This window comes from Vombatus ursinus, unplaced genomic scaffold (genome assembly GCF_900497805.2).
Source record: "Vombatus ursinus unplaced genomic scaffold, bare-nosed wombat genome assembly UNPS02010639.1, whole genome shotgun sequence".
Classification (NCBI taxonomy): Eukaryota; Metazoa; Chordata; class Mammalia; order Diprotodontia; family Vombatidae; genus Vombatus; species Vombatus ursinus.
Window position 1 is genome coordinate 3,656,722 of NW_020950417.1, and position 24,143 is coordinate 3,680,864.

At 37.3% G+C, this 24,143-nt stretch overlaps 1 protein-coding gene across 4 annotated transcripts in view; it reads left to right on the plus strand.

Annotated features, from left to right (window-relative positions):
- The window catches only part of THBS2 (thrombospondin 2), a 58,517-nt gene that overhangs the window by 25,712 nt on the left and 8,662 nt on the right, over positions 1-24,143 (plus strand). For 3 of the 4 annotated variants that reach the window (XM_027854830.1, XM_027854831.1, XM_027854829.1), the window contains 13 exons: positions 314-490; positions 2,467-2,640; positions 2,897-3,024; positions 3,147-3,299; positions 4,402-4,620; positions 7,974-8,081; positions 10,269-10,428; positions 13,355-13,473; positions 14,040-14,274; positions 16,608-16,835; positions 18,400-18,671; positions 18,998-19,095; positions 21,329-21,468. In XM_027854830.1, the coding sequence (XP_027710631.1) occupies positions 314-490; positions 2,467-2,640; positions 2,897-3,024; positions 3,147-3,299; positions 4,402-4,620; positions 7,974-8,081; positions 10,269-10,428; positions 13,355-13,473; positions 14,040-14,274; positions 16,608-16,835; positions 18,400-18,671; positions 18,998-19,095; positions 21,329-21,468 (2,211 nt within the window). Of the gene's footprint in view, positions 1-313; positions 491-2,466; positions 2,641-2,896; positions 3,025-3,146; positions 3,300-4,401; positions 4,621-7,973; positions 8,082-10,268; positions 10,429-13,354; positions 13,474-14,039; positions 14,275-16,607; positions 16,836-18,399; positions 18,672-18,997; positions 19,096-21,328; positions 21,469-22,381; positions 23,396-24,143 lie in introns of those variants that run through there. The other variant, XM_027854832.1, reaches the window with a different exon arrangement.

A 24,143-nucleotide genomic window follows, 5' to 3' on the forward strand; every position in this document is an offset into this window, starting at 1 on the left:
TTGTTATAGAAATGACATGCCTTCTGATTGCTTTGTTTCTGATTACTTATTGTAGTGACCCTCTTCACTGCTGACAGATCTTTTCCAGGTTAACCCCTAGAATGTTAGAATTTAGAAGGTTAAGCTATTCCTTATTCGCATTGCAGGTAATGTTTCACTGCCTTCCTGGGTTCCAACTTTGAAACATCACTCAGTTAACAAGTCAAACATCTGGATTGGGGTTAGGTCCTCTGGGTGAACTATAGTTATTTCCTTCCTTATTTAAACAACATAGGATATTAATCTCCTTCTGCTATGTTTCTGCATCTGTTAGGACGGCAAGATGGTGGCTGGAGTCACTGGTCCCCTTGGTCTTCCTGCTCTGTAACCTGTGGATTGGGGAACATCACTCGTATCCGCCTCTGCAATTCCCCTGTCCCACAGCTGGGAGGAAAGAATTGTAAAGGAAGTGGGCGTGAGACAAAAGAATGTGAGAAGCCCCCTTGTCCAAGTAAGTCTGTATGAATAGCAGCGTCCTACTGAGTTTCCTTGTATGTGGTATTGCCAGTTGAAGGATTGCTATGGACATGAGCTAATAGAAAGAAGATATTCATGCCAGAGTCTATTTTCAAAACTAGCCCAGCTTGAATAAAATAAGCACCAGAAACATTTTCATTGAAATAGAAAATGCTGTACAGTTATCTTGGCATGGTTTGCTTTTGGAACCTCGCCTTTCAGATCAATGCCTATTGCCTGGGCCCAACACTGACTTTGAATGGCTTAGCTCTGACTTCACTGGTCTTTTGCAAAGACTTTGGTATAAAATTAAAACAAAACAAAACAAACCCCTTTAAACTGTAAAGGCAACTACAATAGTGAATTCTTGAACTAACCGATGGCTTAAAGTTATGTAACATAAAAAAATCAAAATTTATTTTTCCTTCTCTCTGTCTTCTCAATTATATTGTAAGGGGTGTGGTTCATAAAAGGCAGGGTTACTCTGAACAACTTTGCCCAACTTCAAGAAAATCTGTTTGATAAACATGAAATATGATCAAGAAAATGGCATTGTTATCTTCTTTATAGAGGAATTATTTCCCTTGCAAAATGCCCAACTGCAATCTTTCTTTAAATGACAAGCTCCCTTTGTAGTTTGATTCTTATGTGACTTTTCAGAAACATGAAGCTATGTTGTATGGAGAATAAATCACTAGAGCTAGAATCAGAAGACCTAAGTTCAAATCGACCTTGGGCAAGTTATCTCATACTTGTGGGGATTCAATTTTCTCATCTATAAAATGGGTTACATGTAAAATGGACTGCTTGACCTCTCAGGTACCTTCTAGTTTTATATCTGAGGTCCTTTGAGTATATATGAAATGAGCTAAATTGGTAATACTAATTGGTAATAATGCCTTCCATAAAATTTGAATTTTTTTTCTATGAAGTTAAAAATAATACTCTGAAATACTGCCATCTGTAAAACTTTATACACTTTATCTCAAAATCATAGAATATTTCAGCTGACAAGGACTCCAAGGAGCCATTCTACCAAATACCTGACTAGTGATCATCCAGACTTAAAGATCTCAGGAAGTGCAACTGACAATCTCCTGGACATTTCATTATACCTTTTTTTGTTGTTAGTTCAGTTGCATCTGACTCTTCGTGACCCCATGGACCCATATGCCAAGCCCTTCTGTCCTCCACTATCTCTCAAAGTCTGTCCAAATTCATGTCATTGTTTCTAGGACCCTAACTATCTATCTCATCCTCTGCTATCCCCTTTTCCTTTTGCCTTCAACCTTTCTCATCATCAGGATCTTTTCCAATGAATCCTGTCTTCTCATTTAGATATTTGTGAAGTTTTTAACTAGAGTCAAAATCATACTCTCTTCTACTTCTTTCCGTTTCTTCTTGTCCTAAAGAATCTAATAGTTCTTTCATATGAAAAGCCTTCAAGCACTTGAATATAGCTATCATATTTATGTTTTGCTAATTAGCATCAAACTAAAAATGGAATTAAAACCATATTCCCCAGAAAGTTAATAATAATAACACATTTATGCAGTATTTTCAGGTTCACAAAGAACTTTCTTGTTAACAATTATAAAGGCAGGTTATATAAGTAGTACTTTAACCATTTTACAGATATGGAAATATTCTCAAAAGGTTAAGACAGAAATAGAAAAAGAATAAGACAGAAATACCCCCCCAATTTTCCTTTACTTATTTAAACATATTTTCACACACACACACACACACACACACATATATGTATAAATGATGTCTGCCTCAATAAAGGGTAAGGGCCTTGGGGGCAAGGATTTTTAAATTTTGTCTTTGTATTTCTAATAACCCAGCACAGTATAAACACTTACTGCCACACAGAAAGCATTTAATACATTTATGTTGTTTTTTTTTCCTTTTTGCTCATTTATAAGTACTCTTCACCTCACTAATCTTTAACTCCTCTTTCAATTACAGTTAATGGTCGATGGAGTCCATGGTCTCCCTGGTCTACCTGCTCTGTCACGTGTGCAGGAGGAATTCGTGAGAGATCCCGGGTCTGTAATAATCCTGAGCCACAGTATGGAGGAAAGGATTGCGTGGGAGATGTCAAAGAACACCAGATGTGTAACAAACGGAGCTGTCCCATTGGTATGTATGAAGTAATCGATGCTTCTGTTCTGATTTGGCAACATGTGAACTTTGACTCTGTCTTTGGCTGGCCATGATCTAGAGGCTCAGATGTAGGAATTACACCCAGTGTGGTGTGAACTATAGCCATATAGTAGTCCATCACACAAAATGAAGCTTATGAATAGAGTCAATATGGCTTTGTCTTATGTTTACTTTAACGTGATTAGTATTTGGAATATTAAAAAAAATCCCACTTTGCCGTCTGTCTTCACAGATGGATGTTTATCCAATCCTTGTTTTCCTGGAGCAGAATGTAATAGTTTCCCTGATGGCTCTTGGTCTTGTGGGTCTTGCCCAGCTGGCTACCTGGGGAATGGCACTCATTGTGAAGACCTTGATGAAGTAGGTGCTTTTTCTGGGCTATCACATCCCAAGACATGTTTTTCTCCCTCAGGATCAAGTCCAGGCATCATTTGAAGATCAGAGAGCTCAACAAACCAGTTGTTTTGCTTGTTTCCCTACAGTGTGCAGTTGTCACAGATGTCTGCTTCCTATCCAATAAGGTTCACCGCTGTGTCAACACCAGCCCAGGCTTCCACTGCCTGCCATGCCCCCCACGCTACAAAGGAACTCAGCCTTCTGGGGTGGGGCTGGAGGCAGCCAGAACAGAAAAGCAAGTAAGTAATGTGCATGTGAGGTCAGTGGGCAAGAGATCAGCTGTGTAAACTTAGGGTGGAACACTTTCTAACGGCAACTCAGCCAAGAGTCACAAGGAAAGGAGAGTGGGGGAGTATCTAGTCTCAGATCAGTTGGGAAGGAAAAGCACCTTCTGTTTGTGGGCTGGTTGGCACGGGCTGCATGCTTCACTTGGGATAGCACTTACTGTAAAATTATTTCTGGGAGTTTGGCCTTTTCTACTCTTGGACAACAAAAGAACAAATCAAGAAAATATCATGGTTAGGGAGTGAGACTTAATTGGGGAAGTATAACGTAACCCTAAAAATGCAATTTCACAATCTCAGTAAAATAAAATACTCAGAAACATCAGAGGCAAGGCTTGATCTGATCTTTTGAGCTACTAGTCTAGTCATTTATCTACTACTCTACAGTCTCTCTATTGTCTTATAGCCTGCTCTAAATACTTGTTAGCTTTAGTTAGCATAATACATTAATGTATTATTTAAGTTGGTGGGAAGTGGGGAGTGGTGTAAATTTCTGTAATTTATGTAGACAGGAGTGTCAAACATGGATGCAGCCAGCAACGCTCCCAAGTGTAGCCCAGACCAGATTAAAATTTAATTTAGAAATACTAAAATAAATAATATAATAAATCATAGATAATATTTCATTTTAAAACTAAATCAATTTACAGCATATAGGGATCCTTTTCTAAGTTTTAGCAGTCCCTATTTCTATTTGAGTTTGACACCACTGACATAGACTTTAGAATACTCCTGTCTAGAAATGTGTACATGGGGAGGAGGAGGGGAAGTATGGAGGGGTCTGGAGTCGGATATAAAGGCATAAAAATAAGATGGATTAGTGTTTCTGGGTTGCTTACTGCTTACAAGGAGGTGCAGATTAACTACAGCAAACCAGATGATTAAAGACTTCTGGTTAGATGAATTCTGCTGGCTTTATGCTGTCAGTCATAGTCTTGCCCATATTTTTTTTTAAATCCAATGCCTTATATGTCTTATGTATCTCCCCCACAGTGCCTCATCCACATAGGCACTCAGTGGGTGTTGGAGACTGACATTCAGATGTCTGGTATTGCAGGTTTGTGAACCTGAAAACCCATGCAAAGACAAGACTCACAACTGCCATAAGCATTCAGAATGCATTTACCTGGGCCATTTCAGTGACCCAATGTACAAGTGTGAATGCAAGACTGGCTATGCTGGTGATGGGCTCATCTGTGGGGAGGACTCTGATCTGGATGGCTGGCCCAACAAAAACCTTGTCTGCGCAACAAATGCTACATATCACTGCATTAAGGTAACTGGAAAGGTATATGAGTTGTGGTTAAGAAGTGAAATTGTATGTGTGTGTGTGTGTGTGTGTGTATGTGTGGCTTATGGAAGCCAGTTTTGCTGCTCTACTGTCATATTGGATCATTGTAATATAAGGAGGGAGGGAACAAGATTTATTAAGCACCTACTATGTGCCAGACACTATGTTAGATGTTTTACAAATATTATTTCATTTGATCTTCACAATAACCCTGGGAAGTAGGTGTTATTATTATTCCCATTTAAAATTTGAGGAAATTTAGGCAGATATAGGTTGAGACTTGTTCAAGGTCACATAACTAGAAAGTATCTGAAATTGGATTCAAACTTCGATCTTCTTGATTCCAGGCCAAATACTATATCAACTGAGCCACCTAGCTGTTTAAGTTATCATTCTCATACCATTTCCTTATCAGGTCAAGGGGCTCACGATACTTCTAGGGAATAAAATCCATCTATCTATAAAAATACATAGTAGGTATAAGTACGCACTAAGTATAAATATCCATTTTTCCCCTTTTGTAACCCAAATGGATTTTAAGTAATTTATCCCTTTATTCCACATATAAGGTATTGCACAAATGTGCATAGATAATAAATGCTTACAAATATATCATGTATATTACACATTACATATATTACATACCTACATGCTCACATACTTAAATGGATCTTATTGCTTTTGCAATAAATTGCAGATTGCAACCCATCCACTCCTGTCCAGCCTGTACAACTCATGTGGGTATATGCATATACGTATGTGTATCTATACATAGTGGCAAAGACACAAAAACATGCACACGGAGAAAGAGACAAAAAGGCACAGGGAAAATTAAAGGGGAAATTGATGCCCTTGAGATCATCTGTTAACTTTATAGAGTCTATGCTCACTGGCCTTTGCTTGCCAGTGCCGATCTAGTTAATCTATGAAATTTCAAGTCTGTCATATGTAAAACAAAGGACTTGGAATTGGTGGCTGACAACCACCACTGCCATTACCACAGAAATAACAACAACAGCAACAATAGCATTTATATGTCACTTTAAATTTAGCAAAGAGCTTTGCTTCCAGTGCCAACTCTACAAACCTATGATAGAAGAGGTAGCTTGGCAACGTGGGTAGATTATTGTATTTGAATTGAAGGAGACCTGAAGTCAATCAAATGCCACCTCAGACACTAGCTAGCTATGTGACCTTGTGCTAGTCACCCAATCTCTCTCAGCCCTGGCTTTCTCATCTCGTGGGGATAATAGTGATACCTACTAACAGGGTTATTGTGAGGATTAAGTGAAATAATATATTTAAAACTTTCTTAAGGTACTACATAAATATGAGACATTGTTATAATGTTTATAAATCACTCTCCTCACAAGAGCCTTGTAAGATAGATTATTATTTTCATTTTCCAAATGATTAAATTGAGATTCATAATAGAGGAGTGATTTGGCCCAAGCCACATAGCTAGTAACTAGAAGTTCTAGGAATTGGATTCATTGGATTTCACGTCCTGTGCTCTTTCTTCACCAAGTTGCAAGCAGAGTGGAATCCTTAGTGCCTTAGAACCACTTTAAGGTGCCAATTTTACAAACCATCATTTTTGCTCCAATTTATCTAACTCAGCATTCCCATAGAACTAACATTCTTGATTTTTCACCTGGAAAATGCATTGTCCTTTTCTAAATATGGGTAGGTGAGTGATTATTGCACAATTCTGGCATATAGTAAATGTTTGAAAAATGTTTATTGAATATCTGACAATTCACGTGAAATCTTTAGTTATAATCTGAACAGGTTATGATCAGTGCCCCAGGCACAAAGTAGACCAGTAAGTAAAACTTATTCTTCCAAGGAGAGCTTTGCCCAGTCGGCCCCTGACGATAGCTTTTATTTTTTTTCCCGATGTCTGTAGTCAGTTAATCAATGAACATTTATTAAATGTCTTCTATATAACAGATACTGTATTAAGCACTGGAGACAAAGAAAGGCAAAAGATAGCTCCCTTCCTAGGGGAATTTGCAATTGAGTGGGGGAGACAACATGCAAACAATAAATGTATATGCAAGATAAATTTGAAATAACCAGCCAATGGAAGATGTATAATTAAGGGTGATCAGGAATGGCTATAGCACTTCACATGGAAGAAAGAAAAAACGAATGAGTTCAAAAGTGTTAGAGTATAATGACCATACACATAAGTAGTACACGTCTGGATACTGACCACAGGCTAAGTATGGTAACACCAGCTCACTGTGACTAAAAAGATTCGCTGGGTAACCTTTTCCACTTTCCCAGCTCTCTGGTTCTTTCGATCTGTGTCATCTTTAATATCAATATACACTCCTCTGACCATATACTGAAACATACTGGCTCGAGATGAAGCACCAGGAAGAGCTGCTTCTGATCAGAAAAATGATACGTGGTGAACACATTTGGAAGTCCTTGCCCTCTGAGGGTTTGCTGATGCCTATGTTGACTTAATAGAAACGAATGTGTTTTTGATGGTCACGTTTTGATAACAGCAAGTATTCTCAGGTGGTTCCTGTCTGGAGCTCATTTTGATTTGGTAATACGATCTTTGTCCCTTTTATTTATAGTCTTGTTCACTAGTAGGAATAACATAGAAAGGCAGAAAATAAATTTTTTGGATAATAATTCTAAGCTCCAATCTGAATACGCCCCTCTGTCCAAACTATCTTTTCTGTGGAAAATTGAAGTCCAACAGGGTTGCCAGTTTCTTGTTCTTTAGTATTTAATTTTGTAATCTAAGGTTGTGAGAAAGAAAAGGGAGATTGACCAAATACTTCTGAATGCTTTTAAGTTTTTACAAAGGGAAAGTTCTTTATTTTCTTGTTTAGTGGGTTTTGGCAAACCCATGGAGATTCACAGCTTAAAAAATTAGATTAGCTTTTGTCTCCACTTACCATTATAAGGCACATGATTTTAGGGGCAGAACTTGAAAAGAAATAGACTCATCACTTTAAAGGTTGGCAAATAACTCACATTCTTGTTCTTTCTATATAAAAGTTTCCTATTGTGGAGACCTATCTGGCATCTCCTCTTCTTACTTACAAGGGCTGCTTTATTGAATTCATTTTATTGAACCCTGGAAATCTTCTGAAAATGATGACAATCATAGACTAAAGTTTGGAAGGAAATTTAGAGGCCATTGGGTCTAATTCTTCATTTTACATAGGAAATTAAGGTCTGAAAATATTAAATGACTTGCTGAAAGTCTTACAGGTATTACATGACAGAGGCAAGATTTAAACACAGATATTCTGACTTCAAACATGTTTGTAAAATCGACTCAACTTTTTTTTCTTTAAATAAAATTTCAGGATAACTGCCCCCACCTACCTAATTCTGGTCAGGAAGATTTTGACAAAGATGGTATTGGAGATGCTTGTGATACTGATGATGACAATGATGGTGTGGATGATGAGAAGGTAAGTTCATTCTTTTAGTTGCATTTCTAACCATTTGTCATAATACAGCAACTGTTTATTTTTTAAAATTATACGGTAATTACTTTGATGACTCTGCCTTTTTACCTAATTAAAAACAAAATCTTTCCAAATATCTCTACATGTTCTCCCCTGGAAGTCTCATTTACTCTTGTGACTTCATTTGTCCTCCCCCCAATCCATTTTCTTTTTGGTTGGGATAATTCCCAAGTTTCTATTTCTCTACCCTCAGATTCTCAACAGAGTTCTGATCCCATGTGTCCAACTATCTGCTGAGTAGCACCACATGGATACCCCACTGACATTTCAAATCAATAGACCCAAAGCTGAACTCATAACCTCCTTCCCACATTCATGCCTTACCTTCCCCTGTAACTTCTCTAGTTGTATTGGTGACACTACCTTTCTACCAATCACCCGGGCTCTTAACCATGACATTGTCTTAGACTTTTCCCTAGACTTCATGCCTCACATCTATTCAGTTGTCCAGCACTATTGATTTTCAGTCTACATTATCTGTTATGACTGTCTCCTCTTTTCTGTCCCCAATGGCATGGCAACCACCCTCACTCAGAGGATTCTTGAATCTCATTGTCCAAGTTACTTTCATAGCTTCCTGGACATCCTGTTTCCCATCTTTTTTTTCTCTCTGTTCCACCCTGCATTCTCTGTTGGGAAATCTTTCTAATGTACCCATTTAATCTTGTCAATTAAACTTAAATCTCAATGTGACACAATCTTTTTTTTTTTATTTAGTTTGTAAGTTCCTTGAGTTTGGGGACTGTCTTTTTCCCTTTTTTTATACTTAGCACAGTGCCTGACACATTACGGGTGCTGGGTCTTTTTGTATTTTGTGGGTACCAGTGCATGTGTGTTCAATTTATTATCCCTTATTTTTGCTGCGGCCCATCTCCTTTTCCTGCCTTTTTTTTTTCTTAAATGGCCTTCCTTATACAACTTCTTATGGAAATCAGCCAAATGGGGTCACCTCTACTTAGTCCTGTGCTGCTGTTTCATGGGGACATAGAGGTGAATCTGATTTTTTATCTTTTTGGTGAGGCAATTGGGGTTAAGTGATTTGCCCAGGGTCACACAGCCAGTAAGTTTTAAGTTTAAGCATCTGAGACTGGATTTGTACTCAGGTCCTCCTGACTCCAAGGCCAGAGCTCTATCTATTGCACCACCTAGGTGCCCCCATGAATCTGGAATTTCAAAGGCTATGAAAGGACACAATCTCTGTCAGGTTTTACCATGCAAGAAAAACTTCAGAAGCCATTTAGGGACTGATCAACTGAGCTAACTGCAAACAGTAATCTAGCCACGAGGGGGAAAATTCTTCAGCCAGAGTAACCCTCAGAACAACAAGTGATATAATTCCCTAGGTGAAAATAGCTGTCATAGAAATCATGCCAATGTTTCACATTTTTCCATTTAAATACTTCCTATTAGAACCCTCCAGTATGACATAGTGGGCAGAGAGCCAGTCTCACGGTCAGCAAAACTTGGGCTCAAGATTGGCCTCTGACATATCCTGGCTGGGTGATCCTGGGCAAATCACTTAACTTCTCAGTTCACTAAGTCCCTACCTATCTAAGACTATAAAGTGCAGACCAGGTCCTGACCTATATTGGCAGAGAGAGTGTCTTCATCTGGGAGTGTCCTATGTCAATGGCATTACAAGTCCAGTTCTTCTCTATCTAAATGTAAACTTCATTTTATATGATACCATAATTGAGTCAATTGTGGCAAAGATAAATGAGTTAACACGGTATAATAGAGTTAAGAATTGTGTCCCTGAGTTTGACTTCAAGTATACCCATTATTAGACTCCACAACTAGAAGAACAATGAGATTTCTTAAGTCTTGGCTCTTCTAACATGTCTTTGACTAGACAATCCTTGCTTCATTATTTTCATTTCTGACTATTTTCCACCTGAAAACAAATACATTATAATGAAAGATACATAAAATAAAGGACTTTAATGCTCAACCGAGCAAAATATCAAATGAGATAATACTTGTAAAGCACTTGGCACTTAGTGTCAGGCACATAGTAGGCATTGTATAAATGCTTATTTCTTTTTCTTCTCTTCCCTTTCAATGCAAACAAGCGTTTCCAACTTTGCTCTGATATGTTTTCTCTTCAATTTTTTTCCTTTGGTTTTCTAGGACAATTGCCCTCTTCTCTTTAATCCCCGTCAATCTGATTATGACAAAGATGAGGTTGGAGATCGCTGTGATAACTGCCCTTATGTGCACAACCTGGCTCAGATTGACACTGACAATAATGGAGAGGGTGATGCCTGTTCTGTAGATATTGATGGAGATGGTAAGTTCTTTGTCTTTCTCATTGCATTTCATGTATTTAAAAATGACAATAAAATGATCAACCTAATTAACCTTATAGAAACCCTACTCCATGTGTACTCCCCCTGGTTCTTATCTCCTTCCTTCCTTCTGTGGTGAATATCTTCAACCCTACTGAAACAGAAACAGAAAGTTGATGAAGTTTGCATATACCCTCCTTAGTTTTCATTTTTTCACCTTTTATCCATTTCATAGTTTCTAGGGAACCAATACTCTCTTGCCCCAACCAAATCTTGCTTTAACAAGGAAAAGATTTGATAACAGTAACTCATGGTTTGTAGTTTATATCATCCAAAACTATAAACGTTTCTTACATACTTGTGATGTGTGTACCTTGTAAAAGCATTTCAGCCATTATTAAGCAAATAGGACCATTTTTTCTTCTTTAGTAGGGGACCTTCAGTGGCCCTGAAATTGTTCCACAGAAGCAGCTGCCTGCTCTATCTACCCAATTACCATAAAGCTTCACCATTAATAATATTAATGGACTTGTTTGGGGGGCTTATCCATTCATATGATATCTTCCACAGACTCACAGCCCTTCATCACTCACTTTGCTTCCTATCTTACATCCCCTTTACCGTCAACTCTATATGTGATCCTGAACTACTTACTGCATATTTGCCATTCTAGTTCTGAGGAATGCATTACTTCTGGAAGCAGCACAATTCTGCTTTGGGAGATGCCTTAACTACTAGGACCATTTTTCCTGATGTCAAGGGTGAATTTGCCTCTGCAATTTCTACCTCTTACTCTTAATACTACCCTAGGGGACCAAAATAAGTCTAACACTTCTTCCATATGACAACCCTTCAGATACTTGGGGAGAGCCATCATGTCCCCTCCCCAGACCCCATGATCTTCTCTTGCTCAGGCTAACCATATCCAGTTTCTTCAGCCAAAGTTTATCCATACTACCAGGATCTCAAGGCCCTTCACCTTCTTGGTCACCCTCCTCAAGACACTCTCCTACATAGCAGTTCCTTCCCAAAATATGGGGCTCTGAACTGAACATCCTAGTACATATCAGACAGGATATAGAAAGACCATTGGCTCCATGGTCTTGGACAGGATGTCTCTCATTCCTTGAATTTCATGGATAGTTTCTGAGATGGCAGATGACTTAAAGGCATCTATCAGTTGCGAATAAGAGGGCTTTTCTCTACTCCTATGCATGTTATTACTAGTATTCCTCTGCTTAATCAAGTGATTCCACTTGAAAACAGTTGAATATAGAATTAATGTATACAAAGTACTGTGGTATAACCAGAGGAAAAGCATTTGCTCTGTATACATTCACAGGATCTCAGGCCCATAGACTTAGAGCTATAAGGGATCTTAGAAGTCATAGAGTACAATCCCCTCATTTTGCAGATGAAGAAACTGAGGCACACAAAGGTTAAATGACTTGCCCGGAATTGCACAGCTAGTGAGTATCAGATGTGGGATTTGAACACAGGTTTTTCTGACTCTAGCTTACTACACTATATGCTATGTTATGCTGCCTTTCAAATTTTTGAAATTCTGGGAGGCACTGAGAGATCTGTACATTGATATAAACATCTGAGGATGGTTACCTGGAAGACAATCTCTATTTGTTGAGAGATCTCTACCAAACATATTCTAATCACAGCACATACTGTTTTAACTTACACCCTTAACCGAACCATTCCTGTGAGTATCAACTAAATCTCTCTGTCCGAACATGAATTTTCCATCTTTTGTATACTCAGTCTTTTTTTTTTCAATGCACTCCACTCAGAAATCCACGGGTCAGCTTTATAACATGTTTACTCTCTTGATTACAAGCAACAGGAGAGCATTCTGGCAATCTTTTCTAGCCCAAGGGTAATCAATCACCATGTACACCTTTGAGGTCTTTTCCACTCAGGCCCACAACTGCTGCCTCTTCAGTTTATCAGTGGGTTAAAGAAGTATTATCACTGCCTCTAAGCATATGAGGAAAAAGTCCCAGAGGAAGAAAGCTATCTTCACAGTTATAGAGCTAGTAAATGTCCAAGATATCACTTGAACCCAGGATGCTATCCTAATACTATTTCCATTAGAGCATGCTTATGGTGGCCTAGAAAGATTTTTTCCACTTCTGTAATTTTAAATGTTGTCTGAGTTCTGAAACTAGTTTCAATCTCTCTTCAAGTACTCAGTCCCACATTTCCCAAGGATACTTCCAACGGTTATATTATCAACATTTCAAATTCAGTATGGTTATGACAGAATTCCTCATCTTCCCCCTTAAATTTTTTTCCCATGGTCCTCCCCACTGTTGGCAACATTATGATCATTTTTGTATGAAAAAACAAAACAAAACATTAGTGTTATCTTGGATTCCTTGCTGTCCTTTGGCTATTTCAGTCAATTACCAATTCATATTACTTATTTCTACACAATACAGCTTTTCCAGGAAAGTAACATCATTTATTAAATTTCCTGAAACAAAAGACTAGAAAGAAAATCTGGCAAAGCTTTGCCATTGGTGTTTTCCCACTAGAAAATGTCAAAATAATGTAATATCCTGCAGAAGTCATGTAGTTTCAATGTGGATAATCAATTGGTCATACAGGTTGGAATCCCCAAAGCTGAGCCTTGTAAAGACACTTACTCAAAGACTATTCATTATGATTTATTATTCAGAAATCCCCAAGAGTGGGCTCTATTTTTTAAAATATGAAAATTCTAAGCAATTTCCAGAAAGAAATATAATTCATGCTACTTGATAAATCCAAATACTTGCAGATATGATCATATTCTAGGTTATTTTCTTATTGAAGACAAAAAAAATTACTGAAACTGATTCAAGGAATAGGAAACAAAATGCAGCTTTTTCCTAAATTCAATATGCTTCTACATATTTCTTTGGTCATCTGCAGATGTTTTTAATGAAAGAGACAATTGTCCCTATGTCTACAATATTGACCAAAGGGACACTGATGGTGATGGAGTTGGAGATCACTGTGACAACTGTCCCTTGATGCACAATCCTGACCAGGTAAATAATAAAATTATATGAATGAATAGAGGAAGATTGAGCTATAGCTTAGCCTAATAAATATTTGGCAAATGAATGAATAAATAGACTAAAATGAATGATTTCTTTTACTATATATATATATATATATGTCTCCATTATATAACAGATGATGCACAAATATCTCAATTTCATGAAATATGGTACAATTAGTCTTTTGCAGTGGTGTTCTTGACTGAAACTTTGTATGCTTGCACAAAGTATTATTGCAGGACTCTGATGGTCACGGACAAAATATAGTGGATTTCCTAGTCCTACATGCTGTGACATGCAAGTACTCACTGAATTCCAACTCTGGACTCAGGTTCCAGATGATGCCTTTCCATAAAGCATTTGAGAATGTAAATGATTACTCTCACAGATGAAAATAATAAGAGACCTTAAAGTCGTGGTATTTATTTTCTCATAGTGAAAAAAAAGTCAGTTCTCCGCAATGGAACTTTGTTAAGGCCAATGATCTGAACTGCTCTCTTGATATTTTTTTTTCCTTCCTCTAAAATGGGTGGCTTGTCATTTGCTCTTGTTAGACTGATGTAGATAATGACCTTGTTGGTGACCAGTGTGATAACAATGAAGACATAGATGAAGATGGCCACCAGAACAACCAAGACAATTGTCCCTACATCTCCAATGCTAATCAGGCTGACCATGATAATGATGGCAAGGGGGATGCCTGTGACTCTGATGATGACAACGATGGCATTCCAGATGACAGGGACAATTGCCGGCTTGTTTTCAATCCTGACCAGGAGGACTCAGATGGTAAGTGCTCTTCAAATGAGGGCAATTCTGTTTTTTTTTTTAAATTTTTTGGTGTGTGTGTGTGTGTGTGTGTGTGCGCACATGTGTGTGGTTGTTCATTTACAAGCCAAGAAGTCTGTCTAGAAGCGTTCATGAAAAGCTCTCCAAAGGCAGATAGATATCAATACAATGAAATCATCCTAAAAATTATAGTGGAAAAACACAGTTGTTTTAGATATCATATGAAACTGGACACATAAAATGCTGTTTGCTTCTGCATGACCTGTCTGATACATTGCTGACATGTTGCTGTGTTTGCATTCTTCAACAGATGCTAAACATCAAATGAGTATGTATTTGGCAGTGGGGATAGGTAATGTCAGGGTTTTCATAATTTATAAAGGCTCTGGTGATCGCTGAGAAACAAGTCTCACCATTAGAAATAGAAAAGGAGATGAACTATTGACCGGGGAATGATTTTTTTTTTCTCTGAGACAGAGATAATGGGAATTGTTAAATTTCTTTTTTATAAAAATAGCATAAAGTTCTAATCTCCCATGATGAAAATTATAATTTTAAAGGAGAAGTTAATTTGCATTAACAAATTATAGGATCTCATAGAAACAAGGAAATTGGGAAAATTGTCTCAATGGCACATGTGACTGTGGAAAGCTCCTGGCCATGGCTCTTATTATATAGTATCTAGATAAAGAAACACACAAATGCTCTGATCTATGGCTCGTGTTAAATCAGAGGTCCCTTCTTTAAATCCCATGCCACTCAAGAGACACATTCTTTCAAGAGCTTATAGTTAGGAATCCCTGGTAATGCCAGCCAATACTCCTAGGAAAAGAAATACCTCATAGGTAGATACATTTGCTCAAATCCTAATTTTGGACACAAGGACTCTCCCTATTACTAGCGCAAAGGAATTTGGAGTGGAAGACCCTAGTATTATCATAAGTGTTGAGGCAAACAAGTTCAGGAGCACACAGCTGTCCAAGATTTGGAGTTTGTCTTGGGATATTACCAAGTGAAATGGACTTGGAAACTTGAACACAACTCTGGAGAATCTGGTCTCCTTTTCCCAACAGCTGGATTGCCTCCTTGCATAACATTTAAAGGTCCTAGGATCATAGAATTATAGATTTAGAGCTGTAAGAGAACTTAGAACTCATGTTGTCTAACCACCTTTATATATATATATATATTAGGGAACTAAGGGCTAGGTAAGTTAAATTACTTTCTTAAAGTCACATAGGTAATAAATACCAGAGCTGGGCTTCAAACTCTGTTCCTCAGATTCCTTATCCAGAACTTTTTTTTTATTTTAAATCAAGTAAAGACATTTCATTTTTTTTAAAAAATCCCCTCTACATTCTCAAATTTGTGGAATATGATCTGTGGCACTCTGATGTTTTGCAAATTTATGGAAAAATAAAACAAAAACTCTTCTAAAGATATTGAATTAAGATAGAACAAGCTTCTTTGTGAGGAAATGAGTTCCTTCTCACTTGAAGTCTTCAGGCAAAGATTGAATGACCTATTGTAGATGGGATGTTTATTCAGGCATAGGCCTCTGGGGTCCTATTTAACTCTGCCAATGCTATGATTCTCCAATACATTTGGCATAATATCCTTACAGACCCAGAACTTTAGGAAAAATGGGCTTGACCACCAAGATGCTACCTACTTGTGTCCAGGAGTACCATATTGATGGTATTATGGTATGAGTTCTATAGACCTCAAGTCACTCGTCCCATCATCCCCAAATAGGCCAGTTCCTTTACTCAAACTGTTCCTAATAAACTTGCTAAAAATTTTCAAGTAAGAAAATCCTAAGAAAACCCAATTCCATAGTTTAATAATTCTGTCTGAAGCAGGAGGGAACAGAAGATTAGGGAAGAAATATTTTACAAATGGAAAAAAATAGCATCGCTTAAGAGATTCACAACAGAGTAAAGAGTAGAAGGCAAAAACTCCTGTCACACAAACCATTGTTTCAATTTATTCCAACGTAGAAATTCATTAGCAGTTTTGGTTTTTTTTCTCCCTAATATATGCCATAAATTTCTGCTGCTTTATTTAGCACATCACCATTTTTAAGGTGGGGACGTGTGTGGAAAGATGGAATGAAGTGGAGAGGAGGTAGGGACGCTATGATGATTAACACAGTCAGGCTAATTGGTGTGGGAGTCCCAGGACAGGGACTTATAAAGGAATATAGACTTTAAGACTCTATTCAACTCGACTTCAATTTTCAGGACATGTTAATTTACTTTTATTAGACTTAGACTGACCAATCATTGCTATCTTTTTGCTAATCTAGGTTTCTTTCATTTTTTTTTATACAGGTGATGGAAGGGGTGATATCTGTAAAGATGACTTTGACAATGATAACGTCCCTGATATTGATGATGTGTGTCCAGAAAACAATGCTATCAGTGAAACTGATTTCAGAAAGTTCCAAATGGTGCATTTAGACCCTAAGGGAACAACCCAGATAGATCCCAACTGGGTAATTCGTCACCAAGGGAAGGAGCTGGTGCAGACAGCCAATTCTGATCCGGGTATAGCTGTAGGTGAGTTTTCAAACAAACCATAACACCATCATACCCCTTGAGTGGATAAGGACCACAGGAGATCTAGCCACTGCTTTGAAAATTATGTGGGTAGTGTTTGGTGTGATATTTTGACTAATCTCATTGACCGGGTGCCATTTAAAATCTTGCTCACCAGAACATTGCTACATGAGGACATGAGCTGTTAATGTTTAGTATCAAGCATGACATCTTGTATTCTGAAGCATGGTCTTTGGAGTAATCCAGCATAGTGCATGCAAAGGGGAGGGCTTACGAGAAAGGCATTTACTAACATTCTTAATAGAATAGATACAGCTCTTTTTCCTTCTTCTTTCTAGGAGGAAATAGGGGAGAAAAAAGGGACAATAATGGCTATTCTTTCCTTTGAGATTTGTTAGAATGTTAAATGTACCAGTTTCTCCAGACTTACAGTAGAGGTTTGACATTTTTATAGAAATGAAAGTAGCATAGGATGACTTATATATCTATGATGTATCATAGTGTTTGACATGTTTCTGGATCATTCTAACCCTCCCAAGGGTAGCTAAAAACCTAAATGGCCAAGTTAAGGTTGTCCATTGAAAACTGGTGACCAGTGCTAGGGAAGCCAGGATAAAATTGTAAAAAGACAGACTTTGTTTAGGTAAAATAAGCTTTCAGACAGTGCATACCACTAACATTTGAAGCATCCTGGAGAGCACAGGAGAGGATAATGTGGAATCTCATTTCCTAAAGAGGTCTCTTAAAAACAATATAGAAGCTGATCTCTCTAAAATGGCCCAGATGTCACTTTATCCCTAGATATGGGTATAAGAACCAATGTGGTATAATGGGACGAGTGTTGTCCATATGGTTAGGGAACCTGGGTCTACATCCCAGCTTTCATATTTATTTGCTGTGCAATCATCAGCAAGTTACTTAACCTCTCTGACCTTCAGTTTCTCTCTCTGTAAAAGAAGACTCATAATACATTGCTTACCCTATGCAGATCTTAGGAGAAAAGTGCTTTGTGACTTCTGAAGTACTTTTTAACTTGACTTGTCATTATAGACAGATTTGACCTTTGTATATTTTTTTATCCCTTCTCAGCCTCATGATGTTCAACAAAAACAGAGACAAAAACAAAGAAAAATACCAGGAAGCCAAAGACCAGAGTTAAAATCAAGGGCATATGTAGCCTTCCCTGAATTCTCTTCACCTGGAAGGAATCTTCCCTAACTTTCCAATTCCATAGTACTTTATTTGTGTCTCTATTATAGGTCTTATCATGTGTATGTTTGTTTGCACTCTTATCCTATCTCCCCAATGTACTATAAACCCCTTGAGATCAGGGGCCATACCTTGTTAGTTATCAAATCCTTTCATAGCACCTAACAGCATCAATCAGGCAACAATCATTTATTAAATGCCTAGTAATGTGGGTAAAATAGCACCTACCTCCCAGAAGGACAAAGGACTATAGTAATGTTTTAGTAATTGTTGGACTAATCAGTGAAATTAAGGGATCATTCATTTTCATTTGAAATTATTGCTCCCTGACCACATGTTTCTCATTTGAATTCAGGTTTTGATGAGTTTGGCTCTGTTGACTTCAGCGGCACATTTTATGTCAACACCGATCGTGATGATGATTACGCCGGATTTGTGTTTGGCTATCAATCAAGCAGTCGGTTTTATGTTGTAATGTGGAAGCAAGTCACCCAGACTTATTGGGAAAACCAGCCCACCAGGGCTTATGGCTACTCAGGTGTATCACTCAAAGTGGTGAATTCTACCACTGGGACAGGGGAACATCTCAGAAATGCTCTGTGGCACACAGGAAACACAGAAGGACAAGTAAGGAAATTGAGGTTTAAAAGGTGTAAGCATTAGTAGGGAGAGCTGATTACCGGCTTTCTCCTTCAGCTTCTTGGAGTTCCCATTTCTTTTAGAAGCTCCTATTCTCTTCCTGTGGCAACTCTTTATTCCACTTATCTTCTAGATGTTAAGCTACAGGTCTTTAGGAAACTGTATACTACTTTAAAAAGACTAAGTAATAAGAGTAACTTTGTATGACTTCCTGTGTCTTTTTAGATGTGCTATTTCTCATGGAAAATGATAAATATTAGCTATTATATTCACTTTCAACTCTATTCAATGGTATTTTTTTAAAAAATTTCTAGGTACGTACTTTATGGCATGACCCTAAGAATATAGGCTGGAAAGATTATACTGCCTACAGGTGGCATCTGACTCACAGACCCAAGACAGGTTACATAAGGTAAGGCAGGCCACAGTTTTTGTAGTTTCTTTTCTATTTCCTAAGTATAACTTACCTTTTTATAGCTTTCTTTTTCTCCAAAAAAGAAAAATTTAAAGATTAATGGATAAATCCACCAATTAATCCTATCTGCCAATTCTTCTCTGCAATCTTAGATTCAAAATATCCTTTCTTTTAATCCTCCACATCTCTATGGTGCCTAGTTTAGTTTAAAGCAATGTCTCTGAAAACAAAGTTGGATTAGTTATGTGTGTGTGTGTGTGTGTGTGTGTGTGTGTGTGTGCGCGCGCACGCGCCCATTGGGTTGGGGGAGAATGGTAGAATTAACTGTAGGTGAAATAGAAAGTAAATTATCTTCTTTCAATCATAGGTAAAGTTGATGTTACCTTTAGACTTCCTTTTCTATATTAACTATAATTACATATATTACTCACAATTTGGATCACTTGGTACTATTTGAATAGCTGCAGTTTGCATTTATTTTTTTCCTAACAAAACGGGAACAAAATGTTCCCTTTTAAACAAAAGTTTTTGAAATCAATTTCCACTAAAAGTTAGGGTGGAGACCAAAGAAGGAAAAAGGGCAAAATGAATAGCATAGTCAGTGATCAGTCAATAATTATCCAGAAATAATGATAACCATAGTTAGCATTTGTATAGTGTTTCGAAGTTTGGAAATGTGCATTATTCTATCTGAGTCTCACAATAACTCTACAAAATAGAAACTATTATTATTCTCATTTTATAGATAAGGAAACCAAGGCAGAATGAAGTTCAGTGACTTTCCCAGGATCATATAGTTAAAAAGAGGCAAATTATTGAATTGTAAAGTATTTAATATATTTTGCTAAGTTTCTATCTAGAATTTAGATTTTTTATATATTCAAATGGGATTTAGGACATTTTATCTTGATAATTAAGAACTTATTAAAGATAATGGACAAATATCATGTTTCTCCCTGATAGGTTAATTTCAACAAACAGAAAAGATTTTTCTTAATTGGAAAAAAATAAAAACTCAATTAATAAAAAGAAACACTCTACCCTGCTTCTCTGTTAATACTTTCCAATCATTAAATGAATGCATAGCTTTTGTATATAATCTGCTTTTTTAAAGATGGCCAATAGGTTAACTTATTCATCTCATTAACCAAATCCCTGTGCATTGAATTACCAGACAGAACACTGAAGTCAGTTTTCTTGGAACACTGATATTATTCTAACATACTGGTTATGGTAAAATAAATTTTCCAAAAAAAGATGATGGAAAATTTCTTTTGTGACTCATTGGAATCCAGTAGTTTGTTTGTTTGTTTTTTTTTGATAGCCAAATGCTTCACAGAGCTGTATCTGTGTGTCCTATAAATGGCATATGATTATTGGCCAAACAGGAATGGGGAATAGTTTAGGGACGTACACCATAGGTTAGAATAGATAGAAAGCTAAAGCATTTATTAAGCATTTACTATATAGGCACTGTATATAGGCCTACAATAATAAGCACTGTCCCAAGTGCTGGGCATACCAATAAAAGCAAGCAAGAGCATCCTAGAACTCAATGAGCTTATATTCTAACACAGGAACTAAAAGACTAGGGATTGGGTGGATTATTTGGGAGGGATGGTTTGGAAATGGCAGGGAAGTAATGTAGAGATTTGATTCCAAGGCAAGATAAAGCAAAAGATGAATTATCAGAGCCCAGTATTGTAAGGGAAGAGCCCAAATTTCCAATGAGAAGGGGATAAGGTATATGACTAGATGGCAGGCAGTTTATGAAGATGGTTGGGAAGTGGCATGGAGGCTTAGTTCCAGGTCAGATTATATGATAGCCCTCAAAGGTGATGGTTCAGCATTGCTGGACCCAAGACTAAGGATGAAATAAACTTATCACATATTTAGAATTATTAAAGATGCAATACAGTATAATGAAAAGGACACTAGATTCAGATACCAGGGTTCAGATCTCATTCTGATACATACTAGCTGTATGACCCATGGGCAGGTCCCATTACTTCCTGAGCCTCTATTTCCTCATCTGTAAATTGAGATGATAATAGCTATAGAGAGGCAGTGTACCTGCCTGGTGAATAGAGAGCTAGTCTAACATTTATGTCCTACTTCTGATATATACTGGCTATATGACCCTGGTCACGTAGCCTTTTGATGTCCCAGATAGCATTTGTGTACATTCTCTAGAAAGTTAATTGTGCTTTTATTGTTTCTTTTCCAACAGAGTTTTAGTACATGAAGGGAAGCAGGTTATGGCAGATTCAGGAGCAATCTATGATCAAACCTATGCTGGAGGACGGTTAGGTCTTTTTGTCTTCTCTCAAGAAATGGTCTTTTTCTCAGACCTCAAATATGAATGCCGAGGTAAGTTTTGGTGAACTTTCCTTTGGAAGCAGTTGACTATCCCAGGGGAACAACTTTAAGTTGCAAAGCAGTGCCAATTTGCATTGGTAGATAGAGTTTCCTCCTTGGAATGTACTATGCTAATGAAATCACAGGTGAAGTAAAAAAAAATATGAATATACATAAAGTCCTCCATGTTGTCTAATGGATATCTGGGGATCTATGCTACATAACGAGCTATGACTAAGTCACTACGTGACGTCCAGACCATCTGCAAACTCTGTGATGAGTTAAAAACGAAGTGCCATTTCTCCTTGTAATATACGTATTGTGAATCAAAACCTTGGAGAGAGGAATCTTATAGACAGAAGGTGATGGCCCTTTAACATCCAGTCATTATGACCTCAAATGTTATATTTAGAACAGACTTCAAGAGTCCAAGTCCCTGCCTTCAAACACATAAAAAATTTTTACAGGTGAGATGAGACACCTGAAGGTCAGAGAATTGAAGATGCTTAAGGTCAGAGTTAATTAGAGGTAGAGGGAGAAGAGCTAGACTCCTTGACTTCTCTCTCTCTTTGTGCTCACTCTCTTCCCTTTACATCATGCTGTCTCTCAAAACAGCTTCAAGCATTTTTCCCATAAGCATGGGTGTGTCTGTTCTGTGCAAGTAATTGTGCTACTGCAGAATAACCTTTCACAGGATTTGGACTTAAGAAATTGCAAGTCACTTAACTTCCCTGGGACTTATAAAATGAGCCAATTGGATTACTGAAAGTCCTTCTAGCTCTCAAACTCTGGCCTTATGTTCTTATAATCAAGTCTTCCTCTCTCTTACAGATAAGGCAATGTGTCCCAGAAGGCAAAGTCAATTGCCTAAAGGTAGATCATGTCACTGTCCTATTATTCATTTTGCCTCTTTTTCTCCCTGCAGATGTCTGAGTGAGGGATGCTGTCTTTCCAGCAAAGTACTGTATGTGCTGTGTTTAACTTAGACACTTAAATTCATCACGGTACTTCCAGCTCCTTTCTCTGTACCTCCTCCTTCTTCAGTTCCTTGGACCCTTCCTCTGAGCAGCCTTTCATCGCTCCATTCCCAGGAGTTGCTCAGCCAATTTTATGCCCAAGTGCCTTTTGAGAAGTAATATCAACAGGATCCTAACACAAGTGGCCAATGTGCCATAGAAGCAAAATATGATAGTTAGACGCTTTCAGCAGAGTGAAAAAATTGAGTACGACTATGCATTTCACTGTTTTTGTTTGTTTTACAAGGATGACGTTTACATGTAAAGTGTAATTACTTAATATATTTATGTATATGGAGCTGAAGAAGATGCTGAGTATAAGCCATGTCTTAAATTAAGCAGGAAAACGAGTGCTAAATCATTTCTCAATCCAGGACTGGCCTACATGAATACATTAGCCAAGAGTGAATAGGAGTTAAATCAAGGTTATAGTGCTGTAATAGTAAAGAAAGAGTTGAGGGTGGCAGTGGTATAAGGCTCACAGACACCAGCATAACATGTCCTCCAACTGATTGGGGGTGTTTTTGGGGAGAAAAACCCACAGATAATAACCAAAACAACCCACACATTCAAAGGGCATCTTTCCACATCTAGACCAGGAAATACCTTGCGGAGAAGACTTAACAGTAAAGCCTCATTTGTGACAGTGTGAAAGGCTAGGTTCTATAGGTTGCAAGAAGAGCCCACCCAGTAAAAATAAAATCAGTGTATGAGATAACAAAACAGAGTGCCCCAACTTGAGCCTTACACTATTGTAATCCCTTTTTTTTCTGTTTGCCATTCCCCAATTTCTTGTGGGTTGTTGTTGTTTTTCCCCTCTGATCCATTTTCCCAATCTCTGCTGCTGAAAAAATTAAAAATAAAAGATAAAAAAAAAAACAAAAACAAATGCACTTTGACATGTAAATCCTGATCTGGGCTTTGCAAATGATGGCAATGTTACTGTTACCTAGTTTGGTAACACATTAAATTAAGGTTCCAGTTATAAATGTTTGTTAATATTTATTAGATGATTATCAGATGCAGCTACATTCTCTAATAACTTATTTTAAGCATGTCATATGTTGCCTCTGTAGTACATTTTTGAGAAGTATAAGTATAATGACCATATAGCATTGTGTACATACTGCTAAAACAATGTATGTGCCTATCAAAATATATGGCCTGATAGTATTAATTTGTCATATAGAATACGACAGATTATCATAGGATGAAAAAAATCATAATGAAGAGCTTATAAATGGAACCTTAATATATATAGTTACCCCCCATTTTAATTCAGTATTTCATATTATTATCTGCCTGCTGTACATAGGATGTTTTCTTGATTGAATATTGAAGGGAAACCAGCATTTAGTCTAACCAAATCCACCAGTTAATCAGTTATTCACTAATATAAAAATCTTCAATATCTTTTTTTTTTCTTTCCATTAAGTTGCATGTAGTTTCTACACAGGAAATACTTGCTAATCAGGCTTCACATATGGACTTTTCTAAAGGAAAACTTTCTCTTGCCTGGCCCTGGACAAATTTTCTCTGTCCCTGTCTTTTTCTTTCCAATGGAAATTTATTCCTATAACAATAAGAAATAATCCACAGCTTTTGACATTGTTGCACATTTTATTGCATTTTCATATTAGCAACTTAAAAAAATGCTTCTGGTGATTACTT